This window comes from Cynocephalus volans, chromosome 10, assembly GCF_027409185.1.
Source record: "Cynocephalus volans isolate mCynVol1 chromosome 10, mCynVol1.pri, whole genome shotgun sequence".
Taxonomy (NCBI): Eukaryota; Metazoa; Chordata; class Mammalia; order Dermoptera; family Cynocephalidae; genus Cynocephalus; species Cynocephalus volans.
Window position 1 is genome coordinate 111,266,820 of NC_084469.1, and position 19,893 is coordinate 111,286,712.

A 19,893-nucleotide genomic window follows, 5' to 3' on the forward strand; every position below is an offset into this window, starting at 1 on the left:
TTTCCACATACCTGAGTGCTTGGAGGTGGTGAAGGCCACCACGTCTGTCCTTCCCCCAGGGCCTCTCACTGGGCCCTGAGGGCACTGGAAGGGGAGCTGCGCAGAGCAAGTATCGTTGCTCTGGGCTGGCTTGGGGATTGGTGCCTGCTGTCCTCAGAAGCTTGAGCTGGTGTGTGGTGGTGGGGTTGGTATCTTAATGCCCGTAACCCCACAGAAGGTTGGGCATGTCTTCATGCCCAGGGACAGTCATACTGAGTCAGCAGTTGACCATGTGTAGGCTTCAGAGCCGGAGGAGCCTTCCCTTCACAGTAAAGGCCCAGCCCGTGGGCCAGAGGCTTCCTGACCTGACCCTTTGCCCATGCACATGGTCACGGACGGCCAGGCAGGTGCTCTGGGCTGGGCGCTGCAGCCCTCGCAGTCTGCGAACTCATTTTGTCCGTCCCTCCATCCCCTCCTTCCCCGTGTGTGGTTGAGAGAAGGCCTGACTGTCCCCCTCGCCCCTCGTACTTTCTCCAATTCTGCCTTGGGGGGCTGTGCCACTTGCTGACCTAAAAGAAGCTGAGGCTGAACAGTCACCGCCAGGGAAATGAGTAGTCAGGTCTCCCAGGGAAAATGCGCTCCGGAGAGGCCAGCAGAGTGTGGCATTTTATAATCTCAAGAAGGGGAAGGATGAAGGGGAGAGAGAGGACAGCCCTCTCCAGTTACCACGTCAGCTTTTCTAATGCTTGTAGGTGATGTGTGGATTTGGGATGATTACTAGGTTACATCCTGCATGGTAAAGGTCACAAGAAGCACTCCAGGTTATTTTATGACTTTCCGGTGCCATCATGTCTGCTTCTCAGTAAAACTGGTCTTATGGTGACGTTTTCCAGGGCATGTGGAGGTTACTGCTGACTTATCCCGGCTTTCCTAAGGCACTGCAATTTAGCTGACCTGGTCAGAGCAGGGTTTTTCTGTTATCATGCCAGATTGTTTTTCTCTCTCTTTTCTCCTTTGGGCGATTTATTTGACTTTTCCATCCCATCTTCGTCTCGCAATCATTTCTAGTTTTCGAGAGTCTTTCCTGCTGCTCTTTTGTAGCATCACGTTCTTAGTTCATGGAAGTGATGTCATTTTAATCTACTCTCTCTAAGGAATTAAAAGAACAAAAACAAAAGCCCAGCTTTATTGATAAACAATTCACATAACACAAGTCAGTCATTGAAAATGAACAACTCAGTGGCATTTGGCACATTCACAATGTCACACAGCCACCACCTCTGTCTAGTTGCAGAACATTCTCATCCTCTCCTAAAAGAAAAAAAAAAACCCTGCTTATCAGCAGTCTCGCCTCATTCCCCTCCCCCAGCCCCTGGTGACCACCAATCTGCTGTCTGTCTCTGGATTTGCCTGTTGTGGACATTTCATGTAAATGGAGTCTCACACTGTGTGGCCTTTTGTGTCTGGCTTCTCTCAGTGTGATGATTTCAAGGTCCATCCATGTTTTTTTTTTTTTTTTTTTGTCGTTTTTTCGTGACCGGCACTCAGCCAGTGAGTGCACCGGTCAGTCCTATATAGGATCCGAACCCGCGGCGGGAGCGTCGCCGCGCTGCCAGCGCAGCACTCTACCAAGTGCGCCACGGGCTCGGCCCAAGGTCCATCCATGTTTTAGCGTGTGTCAGGGCTTCATTCCTTTTCATGGCTGTGTAATATTCCACAGTGGATGGACGACATTTGGTTTTATCCATTCATCTGGTGATGAGCATTTGGGTGTTTCCCCCTTTTGCCAGTTGTGAGTGGTGCTGCTGCAAACACGCATATACAAATGTTTGCATGGACGTAGGTTTTCACTGCTGCGGGGTATGTGCATACCGAGGCGTGTCAGTAGACATTTCATGGTTAGTTTGAATGCTGTTAAACTGCAGCCAAATAGTCCCTGGGTTGGGCAGACCAGAGACCACATCCTGCAGGCTTTGAGGCCCACCCCTGCTCACTCATCTGTGGAGGGGCCCCCGGGGCTCCTATATTACTCAAATCGCCTTGTAGGGACTCTTGGGTTGTTTCCTCCTTTTGGCTGTTGTCAGTATTGCTGCCGTGAACATTTGTGTACAAGGATTTGTGTGCACGTAGGTGTTCATTTCTCTCAAGTGTACACCAAGGAGCGGAATTGCGAGGTCATGTGGCAGTTTTGTGTCTCACTTCTGAGGAACCTGTAGTCCTATCTACAACCGGCACATCATCTTACAGTCCTACCAGCAGTGCACGAAGGCATCAGTTTCCCCACAGCCTTGCCAATGGTTGGTTTCTGTTTTTTTATCCCAGCCGTCCTAGAGGGTGTGTGGTGGCATCTCTTCATGGTTTTAGTTTGCATTTCCCTGATGACTGGTGATGCTGAGCATCTTTTCATGTGCCTACTGGCCACTTGTATGTCTTTGCAAAAATGTCTATTCAAATCCTTTGTCTTTCTAAGGGTATTAAAGCTGGTGTTTTTGTTGGTTTACTTTTTAAAGTTTTCATCACCTTATGGAGTTTCTCTGTCACGCTTTTCAAATGCACTTTCTTGTCTGCTGTTTTGAGGTCTGACACTTGTCTGAAGTCCCAGTGCAACCCCTTGGGGATGTTTCTCTGGGCAGCTCAACTTTGTCCAGGAGGGCTGCTGAGGAGTCCCTGGTTCCCCTGGGTGCCCCAGTCCTCTGTTTCCTCTTCTCCTGAGGCCACTCTCCTGTCCGTCCTGTTGCCCAGGTGTGGCCTGAGCAGCTTCCTGGCCAGCTGGAGGAGGAGCCTAAGCTCCTTTGCAGCTTGATTTGTCTTCAACAGTGAACAGGACTCGGAGCGGGCCTGGCGGGGACAGCTGAGCAGGCAGGAGCCTGTCCTCTGACACCCCTGGCTTACAGGCCTCTGCAGCCTTGGACTCCATTTCCTCAGGTGCTATTAGACAGTTACTTCTTAGGCTTCTGCTTCCAGCTTTCAGATGCCACCGTCGGTCTCTGTCTCCCCTCCTCTGCCATGCCGTTTGTATTAGTCCACCTCTGCTGCTTATAACAGAAGTACCTGAAACTGGGTAATTTATAAAGAAATAAAATTTATTGCTTATGGTTTTGGAGGCTGAGAAGTCCAAAATCCAGGGAACCCATGTGGTGAGGGCCTTCTTCTGGTGAGGACTCTACAGTGACACAGTGTCACATGGTGAATATGGCAAGAGCAGAGAGAGTGAACTCCTCACATGCTCTCCTTTTAAAGCCATTAGAGCCATACCCATGACCACCATTAAACCATCAGTGGATGACTCCTTTCACTGGGGCACAGTCCTACAATCTAATCACCTCTTCAAGGCCCCACTTTTCAGTTACCAGAATAGGATTTCCCACCCTCTTAATGCTGTCACAGTGGGAGTTAAGTTTCACATAACTGAACTTTAGGGGACCATGGAACCCACATCACCATTTTAGTGGGGGCTTGAGTGTGGACATAAATGCCTGTCCTCGGTTTTCTGTCTTTAACTGGGATCTCTGTATTTCCATGTGGGGCTCCTTGCCTCTTGGGCTGCTGTGGGGGACAGCAGCTGTGGTTTGGCACTGAGGCTGGTGGTCAGGGCTGTGGACGTCGCTAGCTGGTGGCTGATCCATAGAGCAGCGCATGTAGTACTCTGTGGCCCCAGGCCTCAGCCTCTCTGCGGGCTGTGGAGGGCGCTGGCCTCCTGGGCTCCCATGAGACACGCAGCCCCTGGGAGTTTGAGAGGTGGATCGGAGACAAAGGGCCCTCAAGCCGCAGAGTTATCATCGGGGCTTCTGCTTGCCTGTCTCACGCGGGGGAGGGGCAAGGGGTGTGCTTTGGGTTGTCTCTTCCCTGGTCCCTGGCTGCACTGTTCTGTCGATCCTGGTGGCCTGGTGGCTGCCCTGCCATTTTCTAGGTTGTGCTGTGACCTGGGCTCCTCCTGAGACCATACCTCTGGCCCGGGGCACCTGAGCTCTTGCCTGCATTTTGTGAAGTTTCTGCAGTGAGCATTATTAGCAGGATGAACAGTGCTCTGCAAAAGTAGGGGCCCGGTGTCCCTTGCAGGGACAAAGCACAGACCCTGAATGTTGGGTCAGTTTTATGTGCCCCTGGTCTCCACAGGAACAGGCGTCTAAATGAGTGGGCGGTCAGCTGACCCTCCTCTGGGAGCAGAAGGACACTGAGTGCAGAAGTCGTTTTGGATGAGTGTAGTGCTGTGCTCTCAGCCCGGGCTCGCAGGATCCTCCAGTGTCCTTGGGGCGGCAGGTCCCCCACTGAGGCATCCTTACCCAGGCTCCACACAGATGCTGCTGCAGAGCCCCCTGACCCACCCCTGCTTTTCCTTCGCAGGAAGCTGTGCCAGCCGCCAAGCACTGGCAGCCTCCTCGGCAACCCTGCTGCCTCCAGCCCTCCCAGAGAGCATGGGAGCTCCACCTCGCCCCCCCAGGTGGGAGGGCCAGATGTGGGGGGGACAAGATGGGAACACTTGGGGCTGCCTCTCAGGGGGTCTCACCCTTGAGCCAGCAGGTTCCATCCTGGTACCTTGTCTACCTGCCCCATTGAGCCATGCTCAGGGACACCCTTGCCTGCTTTTGCTGTGGGCATCCTGGCCTGGGGTTACCATCCCGAGCACCTGCAGAGCGCCTTGTGCTGTGTTGCCATTGTCACTTTGGTCACCTGAAGCATCTGAGCTGTCCCTGTATCAGCCCAGTGACGGGGGCAGCTGGACTTGGAGGCTGGGTTCCTGCCAGGGTGGCCACCACATGCCCCTGTCACTGGTGGAGCAGAGCCTGGGAGGTGGGATGGCTCCTAGCCATGGCATTGCTCCATGTCCCTCAGCCTCCCGGCTCCTGTGACTTGGCTGTCACTTGGGGGGGAGGGCACATGCTGAGCACAGCAACCCTTTAGACCAGTACCTGGAGGTGGCCTCACAGTCTGGAGTCAGGTCCAGTCTCCACCCTGGCTGCCCTTTTCCTGCATGAAGTGTTGGGGTGGGGGCCCGGGGCTGAGCCCACCCAGCAGGCAATGCTCTGGGTACTGAGGGTCTGGCTCGGTGTCTGGCTGCCCCCGTGTGGCCACTGCGGGCCCTGCAGGCAGGCTCTGGGTTTCCTGGGGGGCCTGGATGGTTGGGATGGCCTGGTCTTGCACAGGCAAAGGGTCCTCAACAGTGGACTCTTTGTTGCCGCCCAGTCACTCCCCAGCTCCCCCCCTAAAATTTTGTTTGTTCTTTCGCAGAAACGGCCACAGCCTCCCGATTTCATCGACCCCCTGGCCCACAAGAAGCCCAGAGTATCACACTTCACCCAGAGAGCCCAGCCTGCCATCAATGGGAAGCTGAGCACGCCCAATGGCCGCGAGGCCCTGCTGCCCACGCCGGACCCGCTGGGGGCTGTGGACACCATAGGCTCCAGTACCCACCTGCCCCTGAGGCTGGAGCCCCCACGGGCCCATGACCCCCTGACGGACGTCAGCAATGACCTGGGCCACAGCGGCCAGGACTATGAGCATGGGGAGGCGGCCACCCCGGCCCCTGCCATGCGCCTGGGTCTGCCCCTCCTGTCAGACTGTGCCCAACCCAGCAGGCCCCATGGTGGCAAGTCCAAGAAAAAGTCTAAGAAGCACAAAGACAAGGAGCGGGCAGCTGAGGACAGGCAATGGGCCCGGCCGTCAGACAGTGCACCCACCACCCAGGGAGCCCCACCAGACGCCCCAGGTAGGTGACAAGAGGCAGGCCTGGGCAGGGGGGCTCTGCAGGAGGAGCTGCTGAATCCTGAGCACAAGTCCCACGCCACCCTCACTTGCAAGAGGTATCAAGGAGTTATAGAAAGAAGGAGGCCTAGGGAGCGGGGCCTGACTACCCCAAGCCCCCTTCAAGGTGACTTGCACATCCAGCAACTTGGCACCCTGTGTTCTTGCATCTGCTTGTCTGGCTGCCCCTCTGCAGCGTGAGCCTTAGGAGGCCCCATGGTCCAGGCCCTGTGCTGCTGGCACCTCGCTGTGGGCCAGGCCAGCTCTGGGGGCCAGGGACACAGAGCCTGGTGGGAGGCGAGGCAGGGGGCAGGGGCTAATGCACACAGAGAGGAATAAATTCCAGGCCACAGCTCTGGCTGCAGGGGCCCCAGGCACCAGGAGAGAGCCAAGGTGTGCTGGGGCTCAGGGAAGGCAGCCGGCCCTACCCAGGGAGGTGCACGGCAGGTGAGCTGGCATGAGAGGGAGGCCACACCTGGACCTCCATAGGCCTTGCGTGATCTGCTGAGTGTAGGTTTTAGCCTGCAGAGAGGGGTCTTGGGGGCTGTACAGGGTCATGGTGGGGGTGGAAAGCCAGGTGAAAGCTGGGAGACCTGGGACCCCAGCAGCAGGACATGGGGGTTGGAGACTGGCCCAGCCATGCCCTGGGCAGGGAGACTGGAATAGGAGCAGCAGTATAGGGCTGCTGGGGATGCTGTGGACAGGCAGGGTGCTCCCAAGAGAGACAGGGCTGGCAGTATGGGTTTCTGTTTGTGTTGGGGGTGGTCATCAACACCAGAGCCCAGGCAGCCCCAAGTTCACAACCCCAGGCACCTGAGTGGAGCCAGTGGTGGCTTGTCCAACACAGTAGCCAGGAGCTACTCTTGGCTGCTAATTTAAATTAATCGGCATGGAGGAGCAATAAAACTGCAGCTGCCTGGGGCGGAAGGCTGCGGTCCTCCACGTGACGGTCGCCATCGCTGGGTAGTTTCCCTAGGAGGATCCCGAGAAGGGGGCACTCCTGGGCTAGGGTGGGAGACCCTCTTGTTACTGTTTTGTTGTGAGCTTCCCAGCTGCCCTCCAGAAAGGCTGCACCTCCCTCTCCTCTATCCAGGCCATTGAGCAGGTCCTCGCACAGCTGTGGCCAGGTCTCTTTGGGTAGAGAGGAGGTCTCACAATCGGGCCTGTCCTGCCTCGTGGCCAGGTCTCTTTGGGTAGAGAGGAGGGTCTCACAATCGGGCCTGTCCTGCCTCGTGCTGGGCTTCCCAGCTTCCACCAACCTGCACAGTGGGCCGGCCGAGGGGGAGAAGGGGCCTAACCCCCTGAGTGCCTGCTCTGACCAGGGAACAGATGCCCTAGCAACAGGAGGAGGACAGCTGAGGTATCAGAAGCCGTGCCTGGTGCTGGTGACTCATCTCACCCAGAGCCTCAGAGGTGGCACGTGCATAGGGTGGGTCTCGTGTCCTCTGCTAGGGGAGGTAGTGGACAAGCAGGTGGAGAGACTGGGGCTGTGAAGGGGATGGACAGGCGGGGAGAGCAGTGGTTCTAGGCCATTCCCAGAGGGACCCGCTCTGCCAGCTGCACACAGCCAGCAGCTGAACAGGGGCAGGGGCCTCAGAGGTTTGCCCTGGGCTGGACCTCAAAGGTCACCTGGGTGCCAAGTTGATCTGACTATGAGCCTCAGTTTCCTCATTTTTTATCCTACCCAGTGGAGATCTTACTAGTCCCCGCACACAGCAGTGACCCATTCCAGAGCACCAGGGAGGCCAGCTATGCTGCGCGTGTGTGGTGGGAGTGTGCACTTGGCCCTGGTAGACGCCTCTGCTGGGTCCTTCCTTCAGGCCCAGAGCCAGAATCAGCAGTCCCATTTCATATGTGCCCACTGGGTTGTGGCCCCATGGAGGCCACAGCCTTTTAAAGACACCTTGGGGGTGGAGGGTGGCGGGGAATGGTGACGTTGATACTGACGGCCGTGCATGGCTTACAGCACAGGTGCTTGAGCCTCTTGGCGGGGGGGTGGAGAGCGGTTCTCTGCCCATTCATGGGAGTCCTGCCCCAAGGGCAAGCTGGAGGTCTGCTGGGTGGACTGTTCCCCACTTGGAAGGAACAGCTCAGAGGGATTCGAAAACATGTCCTGAGGATATACTGTAAAGTGATAAAATCTTTTCTTTATTGGATAAAAAAAAAAGCCCTGGGAAGAAGGCCCCAGGAAAACTGGCCGTGGGAGCAGGGGCTGGGGTGAGGGGCGCCTCACTTCTCCCCCTCCCTGGTTTCCACATGCTCTGGGGTGTCATGTGACGTGGCCAGGGCAGCCCACCAGGTGACTGAGGAGCAGGACAGCCACTGAGGGCCATCTGGCTATCTACAGTGCAACCTTGGACAGGCCCCTTCTGCTCGGAAGGGCCAAACGTTGTTGACAGTCCTATGGCCTCTTGCTCCTCTGGGTGGGCAGCTGAGCAGTGTGGCTCCTCCAGCCTGAGCCTGTGCAGGGGCTGCCCTGTGGAGCCTGCAGTCCAGCGTCCGGTGGGAAGAAGGGCAGGATCTGGGCGGGGATCAGACCGAGGTCCGGAGCTAGCTAGACTCTGCAACGCCATCAGCAGTGAGAGGTGCAAGTCCGGTGAGATGTCTGTCCCTGTCCTGTGTGGCCAGAGACTGGGGCACCCCAGGATCCGGGTCAGGCCAGGGGCTGTTTGTTTTCGGCTCAGTGACCTTTTACACAGGGCCAGCAGAGGCGGCAGAGTCCTCACTTGTGTCAAGCTCTGGATGAGTCGTGCAGGCTTAGGCCCTGCAAGTAACCCGTCCTGTTAGCTGCTTGCTGAAAATGTGACCACAGCAATGTTTGGGAAGCTGTGTGCTCTGCACAACTTTGGCCTGGACAGGCAGGCACGTGCACCATGCTCGGCATGCCACCTGAGACCAGTCCCAGGAGTGGGCCACAGGGCTCCCAGGTTCAGCGGGCCCCACGGTGGCTGGCCCTCCCACCTCCTCCTCCTGTCCTGCCTCCCCTCTGCCGTCCCTCCATGTCTGCCAAACAGCAAATCATGCAGCTTGGCCTGTCTGTCCATCCCAGTGGGCTTCCTTCAGACTGGCACCCGTGCTGAACTCAGGAGGTGGGCCTTTACTCTTGCAGGTTTGAATGGCACCTGCAGCAGCTCCACTGTTCCCACGTCCACGTCAGAGACGCCCGACTACTTGCTGTGAGTTCTTGTGTGGCAGCTCTTTACAGCTGCTGCTTGCTTTTTCTGGGGCTGGACTTCCGGTCCCCTAGCACTGCAGGTTAGTGGAGGCAGAGCTAAGTCCAGGTGTGTGTTGGTGAATTCCAGACAGCACAGCCTGTTTTGGGCCAGGCTCCTGTGTAAGCCAGGAAATTACCTGTGAGGCCAGGGAGCTGTGGGAGCCAGGACAGGCTGCTGCCTGGTTGGGGCTGGCCATTTGGCCATGGCCACTTCTGTACTCAACCCAGTGGCCCCCCAACAGTCCCTCTGTCTCGCCTTCTCAGAAAATATGCAGCCATCTCATCCTCGGAGCAGCGCCAGAGCTACAAGAATGACTTCAACGCCGAGTACAGCGAGTACCGCGACCTGCATGCCCGCATCGAGCGGGTCACGCGGCGGTTCACACAGCTCGATGCCCAGCTCAGGCAGCTCTCCCAGGGCTCCACGGAGTACGAGGTGAGCTCCTCTGCCGCCACCGTGCCACACCCTGGGGTCTGTGGGTGGATGGCCACTGCCACCAAGCCACTACAAGCTTCCAACCCCGCTTGGTGGCCCCAGAGATTGGCCCTTCCACCCCTCCCCAGGGAGGCCCAGAGTCGAGGGTTGAGAGTAGCACTTCATGCAGCAGGTGCCAGCACCTTGCTGGTCCCATGGTTCAGGCCCAGCCATGGACTCTGTTGTGGGAGTCCTCACAGGTGGCCCATCTTGGCCTCCTCTGCAGTGGGGACAGTCGTGACCCGTCTCCTCGGGTGGGGGATGTGCTGGGGTGCAGGGGGTGCATGGGATCCCCACATGCAAGAGCACCCGGTGTCATCTTGCAGCCCAGGGCTCTGGGCTTAGTACCAGTGCCACAGGCCAGGGAGGAGAGGAGGGAAGGGCCAGTCCTTCACCCCACAGCTGAGTCCCATTCAGCACGCTAGGGCCCATCAGTGCTGCAGTGGGAGGCTGTGGCCTGCAAGTGGGTCCCTGTGGTCTGTGGGACCAGGAGTTCATTGGTCTTCTGTGTCAGGCACACAGGTTCCCCCAAGCTGCCCTGTGTGAGGGGAGGGTCTTCACTCTCAGTCACCAGCCCCCGGACACTGCCTCCCCACTTGTTAGAGCTGGTTACCCGACTGCAGGCCTGGGCCCTGATTGTTCAAGGTGTCGGGTTCTGTTCTCCCAACCACCAGCGGAGGCCCATGTGGTTTCCAGAATAGACAGCTCATGATGGGAGGAGTGGGGGGGTGGTTCTGAGATGAGTTCCTAGGGCATCTGCTGCCTCCCCCCACGTAGGCACCCCCAGAACAGCACTCAGGCCCAGCAGGGTGCAAGGGTGGCCATTTTGCCTGCTCTTCACGGCCTCCAGCCTCTGAGGCTCCCGATCCCATGGGCTCTGCCCCACTGCGGACATCTGGGGCACTGCTCGGCTCTTCCCTCCACTGTCTGCAGCTTGTGCCTGAGGCCTCCCCATTAACCCCATCCCTCTTCCTGCCACATTGCAGAGTGTCTGTGCAGGGACAGAGGGTGCCAAATCTGGGTTTCTTGCAGGCGGGGGTGCTACCTCTTATCTCTTGTTTGCCCTGCAGACTACCCGTGGGCAGATTTTGCAGGAATATCGAAAAATTAAAAAGGTGAGTCTCCCACGTTGGGCAGCCACAGGAGGGGGAAGGACTCGATCCCTTCTGTCGTCGTCCCCTTATACAGAGTAGTGGGCCCGTCCTGGGAGCATGGGAACCCCCACCCCTAGCTCTGCTTTGGAGCCCTTTTGTGGAGCCCTTTCTGGCTCCCTCCAAAGTCAAGGGGAGAAGACTTTGGGTGAGAGGCCAAGGTGTCCTGCCCCCTGCCTCCCCCCCCCCCCCAGTCTTCTGCCACCAAGTGTTCAGCGTGGAGGGTTCTGGTCTCAGGGGGTGGTTGTGCCATGGGTGCTGGCCTGCAGTGGGGGTGCGTGTGACGCCGCTCTCCCACAGACCAACACCAACTACGGCCAGGAGAAACAGCGCTGCGAGTACCTGCACAGCAAGCTGGCCCACATCAAGAGGCGCATCGCTGAGTACGACCAGCACCAGCTGCGGGCCTGGCCCTAGCCAGCCCGCCCGCCCGCCCGCCCGCCTGCCTCCAGGCGGCCTTCTGGATGTCAGGGAGCTGCGGGTGGGAGTGCAGGACGGGGAGGAGGAGATTTATTTAACAAAATAAACACGACGAAGACACTCATCTGAGCCAGCACTGCCGGCTTTCAGGGGAGCCCCTGCAGACCTCTCGCCCAGTGGGGTAGGCTCAGCCCTCCTGCCACGCAGCCTCGAGCCCACCCCCGCCTCCCTGCACCTCCTGAACAGCCCCTGCCTGGGCTCCTGTGGAAGCCCACCTCCTCACCCGCTGCAGCCTGAGGGGCTTCGGTTTCCTCTCTTGCCGGAAGACTCCAAGCTGGCCTGCCCGTCTTTTCTAGTTTTATACAAAGACAGCCACTTTTAGCTACTGCTAATGAGACTTGAGTCTATTTTTGTACAAAAGAGAAAGCAAAATCCTTTTTCTAAACCTGTGCCTCCCTGTCCTTGGACGCCCAGGGTCTAGATGCTGCCCTGTGTCCTTTCTGCAGTATTACAGATGCCATCAGAAGGTACAGCGTTGTTCTTGAGAGCTTCTGGGGAGAATCTGTGCTGGGGGTGGGGCAGGGGGAGGTATCTGGACCCCCACCGCCCCCCCTTAACTGGGCAAGGTCTTTGTTATGAAACAAAGGGGATGGGTGGGGGCAGCCCCTCCAGCTTGTGTGTGGAAGAGTCCAGCTGGCCCCTGGAGCAGCTGCTTGGAGCAGGGGGACAGAATGGCCCACTAGGCCTGCCCTGCTATTTCAGGCCTTCATCTGTCAGGGGCCACTAAGGGTGTTTCTGTGCTACAAGCTCAAATTCTGCAGCAGCAGCAGATTTTACTTTACCGTGTCCTCAGTTTCTCCTTTTGCTGCTGCTGTTCATTTCGCACAGTGGGGACCATGTGGTCTCAGTGCTGCTGACCTCGCCCATCCGTCAGTCCACTCGTGGGTCCCGGGGTTGTCCTAGCAGAGCCACCACCGGGTTTGCACTCAGGGAGGGGCCAGAGGGGCCATGGGCAGAGCTGGGGGAGCCTGAGGATGGCGCCCAGATCTGCCCGCTCTGGGGGCGCACACTCTGCGGACACCCCAATTGCTGCTTTGTTGCTGTGCCTAGTCCCCTAGTGTCCCCCAAAGCATCAGGGGGCCATGCATGTGGTGAGTGCGTGCGTGTGTGTGTGTGTACATGGGGACCCACCAGGGTGTGGTGGGTCTGAGGTGCGTGTTCTTGTTCAGGGCCAAGCGAAGCCATGATTGGGAAGGCGGTGGGGGTGGCCGTGATCCAGAGCCAGGGGTCGCTGCTGCCAGCACTAGTGAGGCAGGGAGAGCAGAAACCCGCAAGTCAGATAGGTCTATTTTTCTAAACCATGGGAGTGTCTCCTAACAACTTCTAAAGACTGGCACCCGCATGGAGACATCTGCAGTGTGTCTCTGCCCCGCCCACCCCAAAGTCTCTTTCCTTTGAGACCCCTGGGGTTCCCAGCTCTCTGAGGAAACTGCTCCTTCATGTTTCAATAGCTGTTTTGTTTTTCACTGGGCACAGGTGGGGGGCGGGCTGAGCAGGCTCTAGGGGGCTAGAGTTCTGCAGAGTCAGAGTCGCGGATGGGATGCAGCAGCCAGAGGTGCAGACTTGGGGTGAGATGGGATTATTCAAGGAGGTCCCAGCCAGGGAGCCAGTTCAGGGGACTCTTGTTGAATTAGCCTTTCTGTTGTTATTTTTTGTTTTTTCTCCTTTTAAGGAATTATGAAGCTAAGGCAAGTTTTGAGCTTCGGGGGTTGATGGACAGAAGTTCTAGCTGATTAAATATGGTCTAACTTATTGATACCGTTTTTTTGTTTGTTTGTTTGTTTTTCCTTTTAATGTTGTACTGTGGAGAAAAACTATTTTGAGCCATGGAGTTGGTGTTTACAAGAACTTTTCACTTTTGCCAAAACGTTACAATTGAAAGGCATCACGTCTTCAGTTTCCCAGTATTTTCTTAAAAGATCTAGTGTCCTTTTTGTACACAAAACAGGTGAATGCTGATTTTTTCAACCTACAATAAATTTCACTGAACTGAACCCAGCAGCCCAGGCTGCCTGGCTGGTGTGTATGTCACAGCAGGGTTTCTGTAGTGACGCCGGGGAGTCCCTGGTCCTGTGGTGCAGATGGGCCAAGGTGTGGAGGTGACTTGGCCTAGGGCCAACATGGTGATGAAGAGAGGGTATGCAGGGGCCTGGGTTTGGACTGGGCGGAGACGGAGCCCTTTGTAGCCCACCTGAGCTGTCGCCCAGGAATGAAGACCAAAGTGGAGGGCCCTGCAGGTGCCAGGGCAGGGGGCCGGACAGCCCGATCGTAGGTAGATAGAGACTGGGGAGGCCATTTGGGCTGGGTGGGGGCAGTGGGGAGCTACAGCAGATGTGTGAGCACAGCAGTGCCCCCTGGCGTGGACAGGGTGGGAAAAGCCTACAGGAGTGGGGCCAGGTGGGGTGAGGGGCTGGGTGGGATTGTCTGGGAGAAATAGGCTGTGACTCGACCGCCCTCTGAAGAACACAGTAGTAGCAGGAGATGGCAGTATTTTATTGCCTGTTCCTCCCAGACTGGCACCCTGGAGCCGGGCATTCCCTGTGTCAGCTGTGGGGATGACCATCCTTTTCCTGTGTTCCAGGTGAGGATTTGCAGGCAGGAGGTGTGGAGAACGCCGGGCAATGGTTCTGCCCTCCAAAGATAAGGTGGGGGTCAGGCGTTTATTTCCTAAAGGAAACCCACAATAAGACCGTGAAGGGAGGGGTCAAGGGGTCAGTGGCCTGTGAGTCTTGGCCTCCTTGCTGGCCAGCGGCCTTGGTGGCTGCCCAGAAATCCAAGGGGCTCAGGAGGAGAGGCCAGGGAGGCCCGGTGAGGCAGAGTGTACCCTGCTCCCAGGACAGCCTGGCCATGCTATTCTTCCAGGAGATAAAGTCTCTGTCCCCACAGCCTAGGGCCATCACATGCTTCCATCCTCTGTCCTTGCTTCCCTCGGCTGCTAGTCCTAAACAGAATGCCTAGCAGCATCCTGGCCGTCATTCCCACAGTCCACCAAGGCCACAGTCAGTCCCCCAGCCATCCTTCCTGAGGATCTTCTCACCCCGGTGACCTGGGCACCACTTGCTGGACCATATTCTCTCGATTGTCCTCCTCCCATGAGCGCCTGTTCCCATAGCCCCTCCTATGCGCCAAGCTCCGCCTGGGCTTTGGGACACAGGAGGTACTGGGATGACCCCATCCCTGCCTTCAGGAGGCCTGTGGTCTGGTGAAGGGCAGGGGTGCCTGGTCACTAATTGCTCACCCCCAGCAGCACACACATGCCTGGAGCCCCTCACCTAGGCCTTGGCAACCGGTGGCCCCTGCCATCACCACCTGCCAGGACTGGAGGCCGCCCAGCCCCTGACACCCCACTCCCCAGCCCCCATGCTGTGAATGCCCACTCCCCAAGGCTGGGCATTGGGGCCTCCCTCATCTCTCTCGTCTGTACACGTTCCCACCAGTCTGTACGCGTTCCCACCGTGGCACATGTGGCCTCGGGGCACAAGCTCCGTCTGAGATTCTTTAATTCTCTTCATTCTTTGATTCTCCAAACTGCTGGATGTCCAGCAGTTCAACCCCACTCCCAGAGTTAGCATCAGATGCGCAAGGTAAGGGATTCAGTGCCACAAGACTGCCTGCCACCCGTGCTTCTGGCCAGTAGGCTATAAGTTGGCAGTTCCCATGACCCTCACCTCAGGTTTGATGATTTGCTAGAGCAGCTCACGGAATCCAGAAAACGCCGATTGCCAGATGGAGGAGATACACACCTGGGGCGGGGCAAGGGGGCGGGGCAGGGCAGGGATGTCGCCACCCAAATCCCATCGTTTAGGGTTTTTATGGAGGGCTTGTAGGGGCAGGAAAGTGATTCCTTTCCTTTCCCATCATCATAAGGGTCACAGCCAACACTCCTATAACAAAAGACAGGTTAACAAGAGAAAAGCAAAACAAATTGATTTAATCAAAGATTTACATGCAGCGGGAGCCTTTGCAAATGAAGACACAGAGACCCAGGGAAAACTCTGTTTCTCTGCTCAGGTTCGAAGAAGAATGGAGAGCCACGTAGCAATGTGAGTAGACAAAGGGAATAATCTAATGGTGACAGACTGAGCGGGGAAACCCAGCAAGGCTTGTCTGTTTGGATTCTTCTCAGCCTCTCTGTGCAGCGTTCCTTCCTCCTGGGCATGGGGCAGGACCCTCTGGAATGGAGGTGAAGGGAGAAGAGAGTGGCTTTTCAAGGTTTTATGGCTTGCTTTGGGGGCAAGGGGCTCCAGTTTCTGTGACCCACCTTGGGGCTTCTATGACTTGCTTCGGGGAACAAAGGGCAAGAGACCTTACTTCTGAGGCCTTCCAGTCTCCTTTAGTTCAAGTATTCAACATGCCAAAGTGCCAACTTTGAGATATTGTGTTCTGAACCCCGACAGTCTCATTAAAGCATGTCATTGGCCATTGGTGACTGAACACAATGTACAGCTAGGAACCAGGGACAAGGACCAAGTGTTTATTATATATACCACACTCCCTCGTTCCCAGCCCCGAGGATCTGCCCCAGTCCCCAAATTGCCTCACTGACCCTCCCACTTGGCTGCCTTTTCACCTGCATTGGCGGGGCGGTTTAGGTGGCCCAGCCTGCCGTTTGCTCTGTGAACTCCTCTTCATATCTCAAAACCCCTTCCAGAAGCTACTTCTCTGGGAAGCCTGCCTGTGAGTTCCTTCCAGCTGGGGTGCCCCAGTCCACTCCCTCAGATGGGGTCCCCTTCAGGGCAAGGCCTGAAGATGGAGTCTTAGAGCCCCCACTCCCCCAAGGCCTGTCCCTGATGGTCTTTTCTGCAAATGTTCCCAACTATCCACCTTCTGGGCCAGCTCCAGTGGTGGAAACTTTCCGGCCGCTTGTTTTGGAAAGTTCCTGGGGCAGCCGGCCCCGCCCACCCGCTGGGTTCCCACGCTCCCTTATCATGAGAGGGGTCTGATCTGTGCTGTCCTCACTCCTCCCCTGCTGGCCTCCTTGGCACTGCCCGTCCCTTTCCCTTCCCAGTTAACAGCTCTCCCCTGCAGCCAACACTGCTGCAGGTGGGGGAACGGAGGCCACACAGGGTCCCCCGCCACGTGCACCCTATCAGGACAGAGTGATTTCTCCACCCTGAGCTGGGTGGGAGTGTCTGGTGAGTCTACTAATAAAGGGGGACTGGATGGCAGCCTCGGCCGGAAGAGATTCTGGCTTTGGGGTCCAAGTCCTGGCTGGTCCTCTGCCTCAGTTTCCCCTGCAGTAACTCGGACCCAAAGACACCCCCCCTAATAAGCCCAGCGTCCCTGCCCAGCTGCAGCACCTGGCGCGTGGATAGAGCCTGGCGCTCACTTGCGGCCTCACCGTCCTCTTTTATAAGATGACAAGAAGCGTCCGCGCGCCCCAGGGGCTGCGGTGCAAAGTGGACCAGCGCGTGCTGCGTTTGGACCGAGTCCGCGGCGTCCCCCCACCCCTCCCCACTGTGGACGCCGGGGACCCGGAAATCGCTGCGGCTTCGGGCGTTCGGGCCTCGAACCCGGACCGCGGCCAGCCGCCCCTCCCCCCGGCGCGCGCGGGGCGGGGCGGGGGCGGGGCCGCGGCGCTTTTCTCCCAGGCCGCGCGCCGGGAGCCCGCGCTGCCCGCCGCCGCTGTCCGAGGCGACTCCGCGACGGTGAGTGCGACTCCGAGCGCGCTGTGGCTCCCGAGAACCCAAGCTGGCCTGGCCCGGCCCCCCGGCGTCCCCGCTAACACTCTTGTAACCCCGGACCCGCAGCCCGCTGCGATGGAGGCCGCCGCCCAGGTCGTGGTCGAGAGCCCGGACGTGGTCTACGACCCCGAGGCCATCGAGGCGCAGTACGAGTACCGGACCACGCACGTCGGCCGCGAGGGCGGCCTCCTCAAGGTGGGAGAGGGACCCTGGAGTACTGGGGGCCCGGGGGACCGGGGAGACGGGGTGGGAGGGGACTGCCCGCCCCTGCCGCGAGCGGAGGCGGGGCTGAGGTTCACTGGGTCGCCTGCTCCCAGGTGCAGCCCACGTCCACGCGTTTCACCTTCCGGACTGCCCGGCAGGTGCCCCGGCTCGGGGTCATGCTCGTCGGCTGGGGCGGGAACAACGGCTCCACGCTCACCGCCGCCGTGCTGGCCAATCGACAGCGCCTGTCCTGGCCCACGCGCACCGGCCCTAAGGTGGGGGACGGCGAGCCCGGGAGGGGGCTCGGGGCAGCCGCTGTGGGCGGGGGAGGGGAGGGGCTTCGCCAGCGGGGAGGGGCCTAAGGTGCGGCGGGCTCGGGGGGAGGGGGCGGCTTCCGCCCTGGCTCGGAGCCCAGAACCGAAAGCGCCCGGAAAGCAGGCGGAGTCTGAGGGTCGCGGAAGGGGGGCGGGGGAAGCCGGGCTGGGTCGCTACCACGCCTGCCCCTCACCCGTGTGCCTGCTGTCCCCAGGAGGCCAACTACTACGGCTCCCTGACTCAGGCGGGCACCGTGAGCCTGGGCCTGGACGCCGAGGGCCGGGAGGTGTTCGTACCCTTCAGCGCGCTGCTGCCCATGGTGGCGCCGAACGACCTGGTGTTCGACGGTGGGCGGGGCCCTGGGCTGAGGGCGGGGCCGGGGTGGGGTCTGGGGGGCATCCTGGGTCGGGGCCGAGCCGAGCTTGAGGGTTCCCCCAGGCTGGGACATCTCGTCGCTAAATCTGGCCGAGGCGATGCGGCGCGCGCAGGTACTGGATTGGGGCCTGCAGGAGCAGCTGTGGCCGCACATGGAGGCCCTGCGTCCGCGACCCTCGGTCTACATCCCGGAATTCATCGCCGCCAATCAGAGCGCGCGCGCCGACAACCTCATCCCGGGAACGCGTGCGCAGCAGGTGCTGCCCTTTCCCGCATCTCGTTTTTGACCTGTTTTTCGCCCTCCCCCTTTTTTGCTCCCCTCCACGCTCCCCCTTCTGCCAGCCCGCGAGTTCAGGCTTCCCTTTGCAATTGGGGAACTGAATGGTCCAGGCTTCTGCTGGTCATGGGACCTGTACGACCTCCTCTGCCCTCTCCCCACCTCTCCCCAGCTGGAGCAAATCCGCAGAGACATTTGCGACTTCCGGTCTAGCGCTGGGCTGGACAAGGTTATCGTGCTGTGGACGGCGAACACGGAGCGCTTCTGCGAGGTGGTCCCAGGTCTCAACGACACGGCCGAGAACCTGCTGCGTACCATCCAGGTGGGCGGGCACCAGGGGTGGAGTGGGGTCGGGTCAGTCCCACAGACCCCTCTGCGCTCACTGCCCACCTGTGCCCTCAGCTTGGCCTGGAGGTGTCGCCGTCCACGCTCTTTGCTGTGGCCAGCATTCTGGAAGGCTGTGCATTCCTCAACGGCTCTCCACAGAACACGCTGGTGCCCGGTGCGCTGGAGCTTGCGTGGCAGCGCCGTGTCTTCGTTGGCGGCGATGACTTCAAGTCAGGCCAGACCAAGGTCAAGTCCGTGCTTGTGGACTTCCTTATTGGCTCTGGCCTCAAGGTGCGTGGGCCTCGGTGTGTAAGGTGCAGGAGGGGGGCCTGGACCTTGAGCGCCTGGCTTGTGCACCGCAGGGCCTGCAGGTGCTGCGGTGTCTCTTGTGCCCGCAGACCATGTCCATCGTGAGTTATAACCATCTGGGCAACAATGACGGGCAGAACCTATCTGCGCCGCCACAGTTCCGCTCTAAGGAGGCGTCTAAGAGCAACGTGGTGGACGACATGGTGCACAGCAACCCCGTGCTCTACCCGCCAGGCCAGGAGCCTGACCACTGCGTGCGTGAGGGCAGGGGCAGGCGCGGGCGGGGGGTAGGGCGGCCGGCGGGGAGTGGCAGGCGCCCAAGTGCGACCTCATGCCGCACCCCAGGTGGTCATCAAGTACGTGCCATACGTCGGCGACAGTAAGCGTGCACTGGATGAATACACGTCAGAGCTGATGCTGGGGGGAACCAACACGCTGGTGCTACACAACACGTGCGAGGTGCGTGCTCAGGGGTCCAGACGCTGGTGGGGTACCTGCGGCCGGCCCCCTCCTGACCTACCTGTACTGCAGGACTCGCTGCTGGCCGCGCCCATCATGCTGGACCTGGTGCTGCTGACCGAGCTGTGTCAGCGCGTGAGCTTCTGCACCGACACAGACCCGGAGCCACAGACTTTCCACCCAGTGCTGTCACTGCTCAGCTTCCTCTTCAAGGCGCCACTCGTGCCGCCTGGCAGTCCAGTGGTCAACGCACTCTTCCGCCAGCGCAGCTGCATCGAGAACATCCTGAGGTGCGCAGGGCATCAGGGTTCCCGCCTGTGCCCAGATGTCCACTTGCGGGGCTGTGCATGTGGGCTGGGGGTTGGGGCCCTGGGCCTGGGCCTGCTGAGTTCCAGTCCCTCCCCAGGGCCTGTGTGGGGCTCCCGCCACAGAACCACATGCTCCTGGAGTTCAAGATGGAGCGCCCAAGTCCCAGCTTCAGGCAAGCTGTGCCTGTGGCTGCCACCTGCCCTGCGCCAGACAAGAAAGGACAGGCACCCACTGCGTCCAGCGGCTGCACTGGCAATGCCAATGTGTACCTACAGGCAGGGGCACCCCAGATGCCCACCACCTGAAACTGATCACACAGCTCCCCAGCCCCTTCTCACGACCCACCCTTCCCAGGCCCCCAGAGACAATAAAGCTGGTGTCACTATCAGCCTAAATGCCACTTGTGGATTGCGACCCCGCCCCACTTCTACCCACCCCACCTCTACCCACCCCGCAGCTGAGTCCTGTCTCTAGCTTCAGTCCCACTCCCTTTTCACTCCTTCATGGTTTTTGCCCCCAATTCCAGGCACCTCATGGAACCCCCAGGCTTCTGCCTGCCCCAGCCCTTGATGGTAAGACTGTCCTAGAGACGG

The 19,893-nt window shown here is 59.0% G+C and overlaps 2 protein-coding genes across 3 annotated transcripts in view; both read left to right on the forward strand.

The window, feature by feature from the left end:
• Positions 1-13,035, forward strand: part of ELL (elongation factor for RNA polymerase II) — a 70,064-nt gene extending 57,029 nt beyond the window's left edge. For both annotated transcript variants that reach the window (XM_063110523.1, XM_063110524.1), the window contains exons 7-12: positions 4,324-4,420; positions 5,209-5,686; positions 8,831-8,897; positions 9,200-9,371; positions 10,481-10,525; positions 10,862-13,035. In XM_063110523.1, coding sequence (XP_062966593.1) covers positions 4,324-4,420; positions 5,209-5,686; positions 8,831-8,897; positions 9,200-9,371; positions 10,481-10,525; positions 10,862-10,978 — 976 coding nt within the window. In that variant the 3' untranslated portion in view covers positions 10,979-13,035. The remainder of the gene's footprint in view (positions 1-4,323; positions 4,421-5,208; positions 5,687-8,830; positions 8,898-9,199; positions 9,372-10,480; positions 10,526-10,861) is intronic.
• A 3,575-nt stretch (positions 13,036-16,610) lies between these two features.
• ISYNA1 (inositol-3-phosphate synthase 1) lies at positions 16,611-19,673 on the forward strand. The gene is made up of 11 exons (XM_063110704.1): positions 16,611-16,689; positions 16,792-16,920; positions 17,043-17,204; positions 17,459-17,591; positions 17,683-17,876; positions 18,069-18,218; positions 18,299-18,514; positions 18,622-18,786; positions 18,878-18,991; positions 19,064-19,281; positions 19,398-19,673. Exons 2-11 carry the CDS (start codon positions 16,801-16,803, stop codon positions 19,603-19,605), a joined length of 1,680 nt encoding a protein of 559 aa, XP_062966774.1. The 5' UTR covers positions 16,611-16,689; positions 16,792-16,800; the 3' UTR covers positions 19,606-19,673.
• The last annotated feature ends 220 nt before the right edge of the window (positions 19,674-19,893 follow it).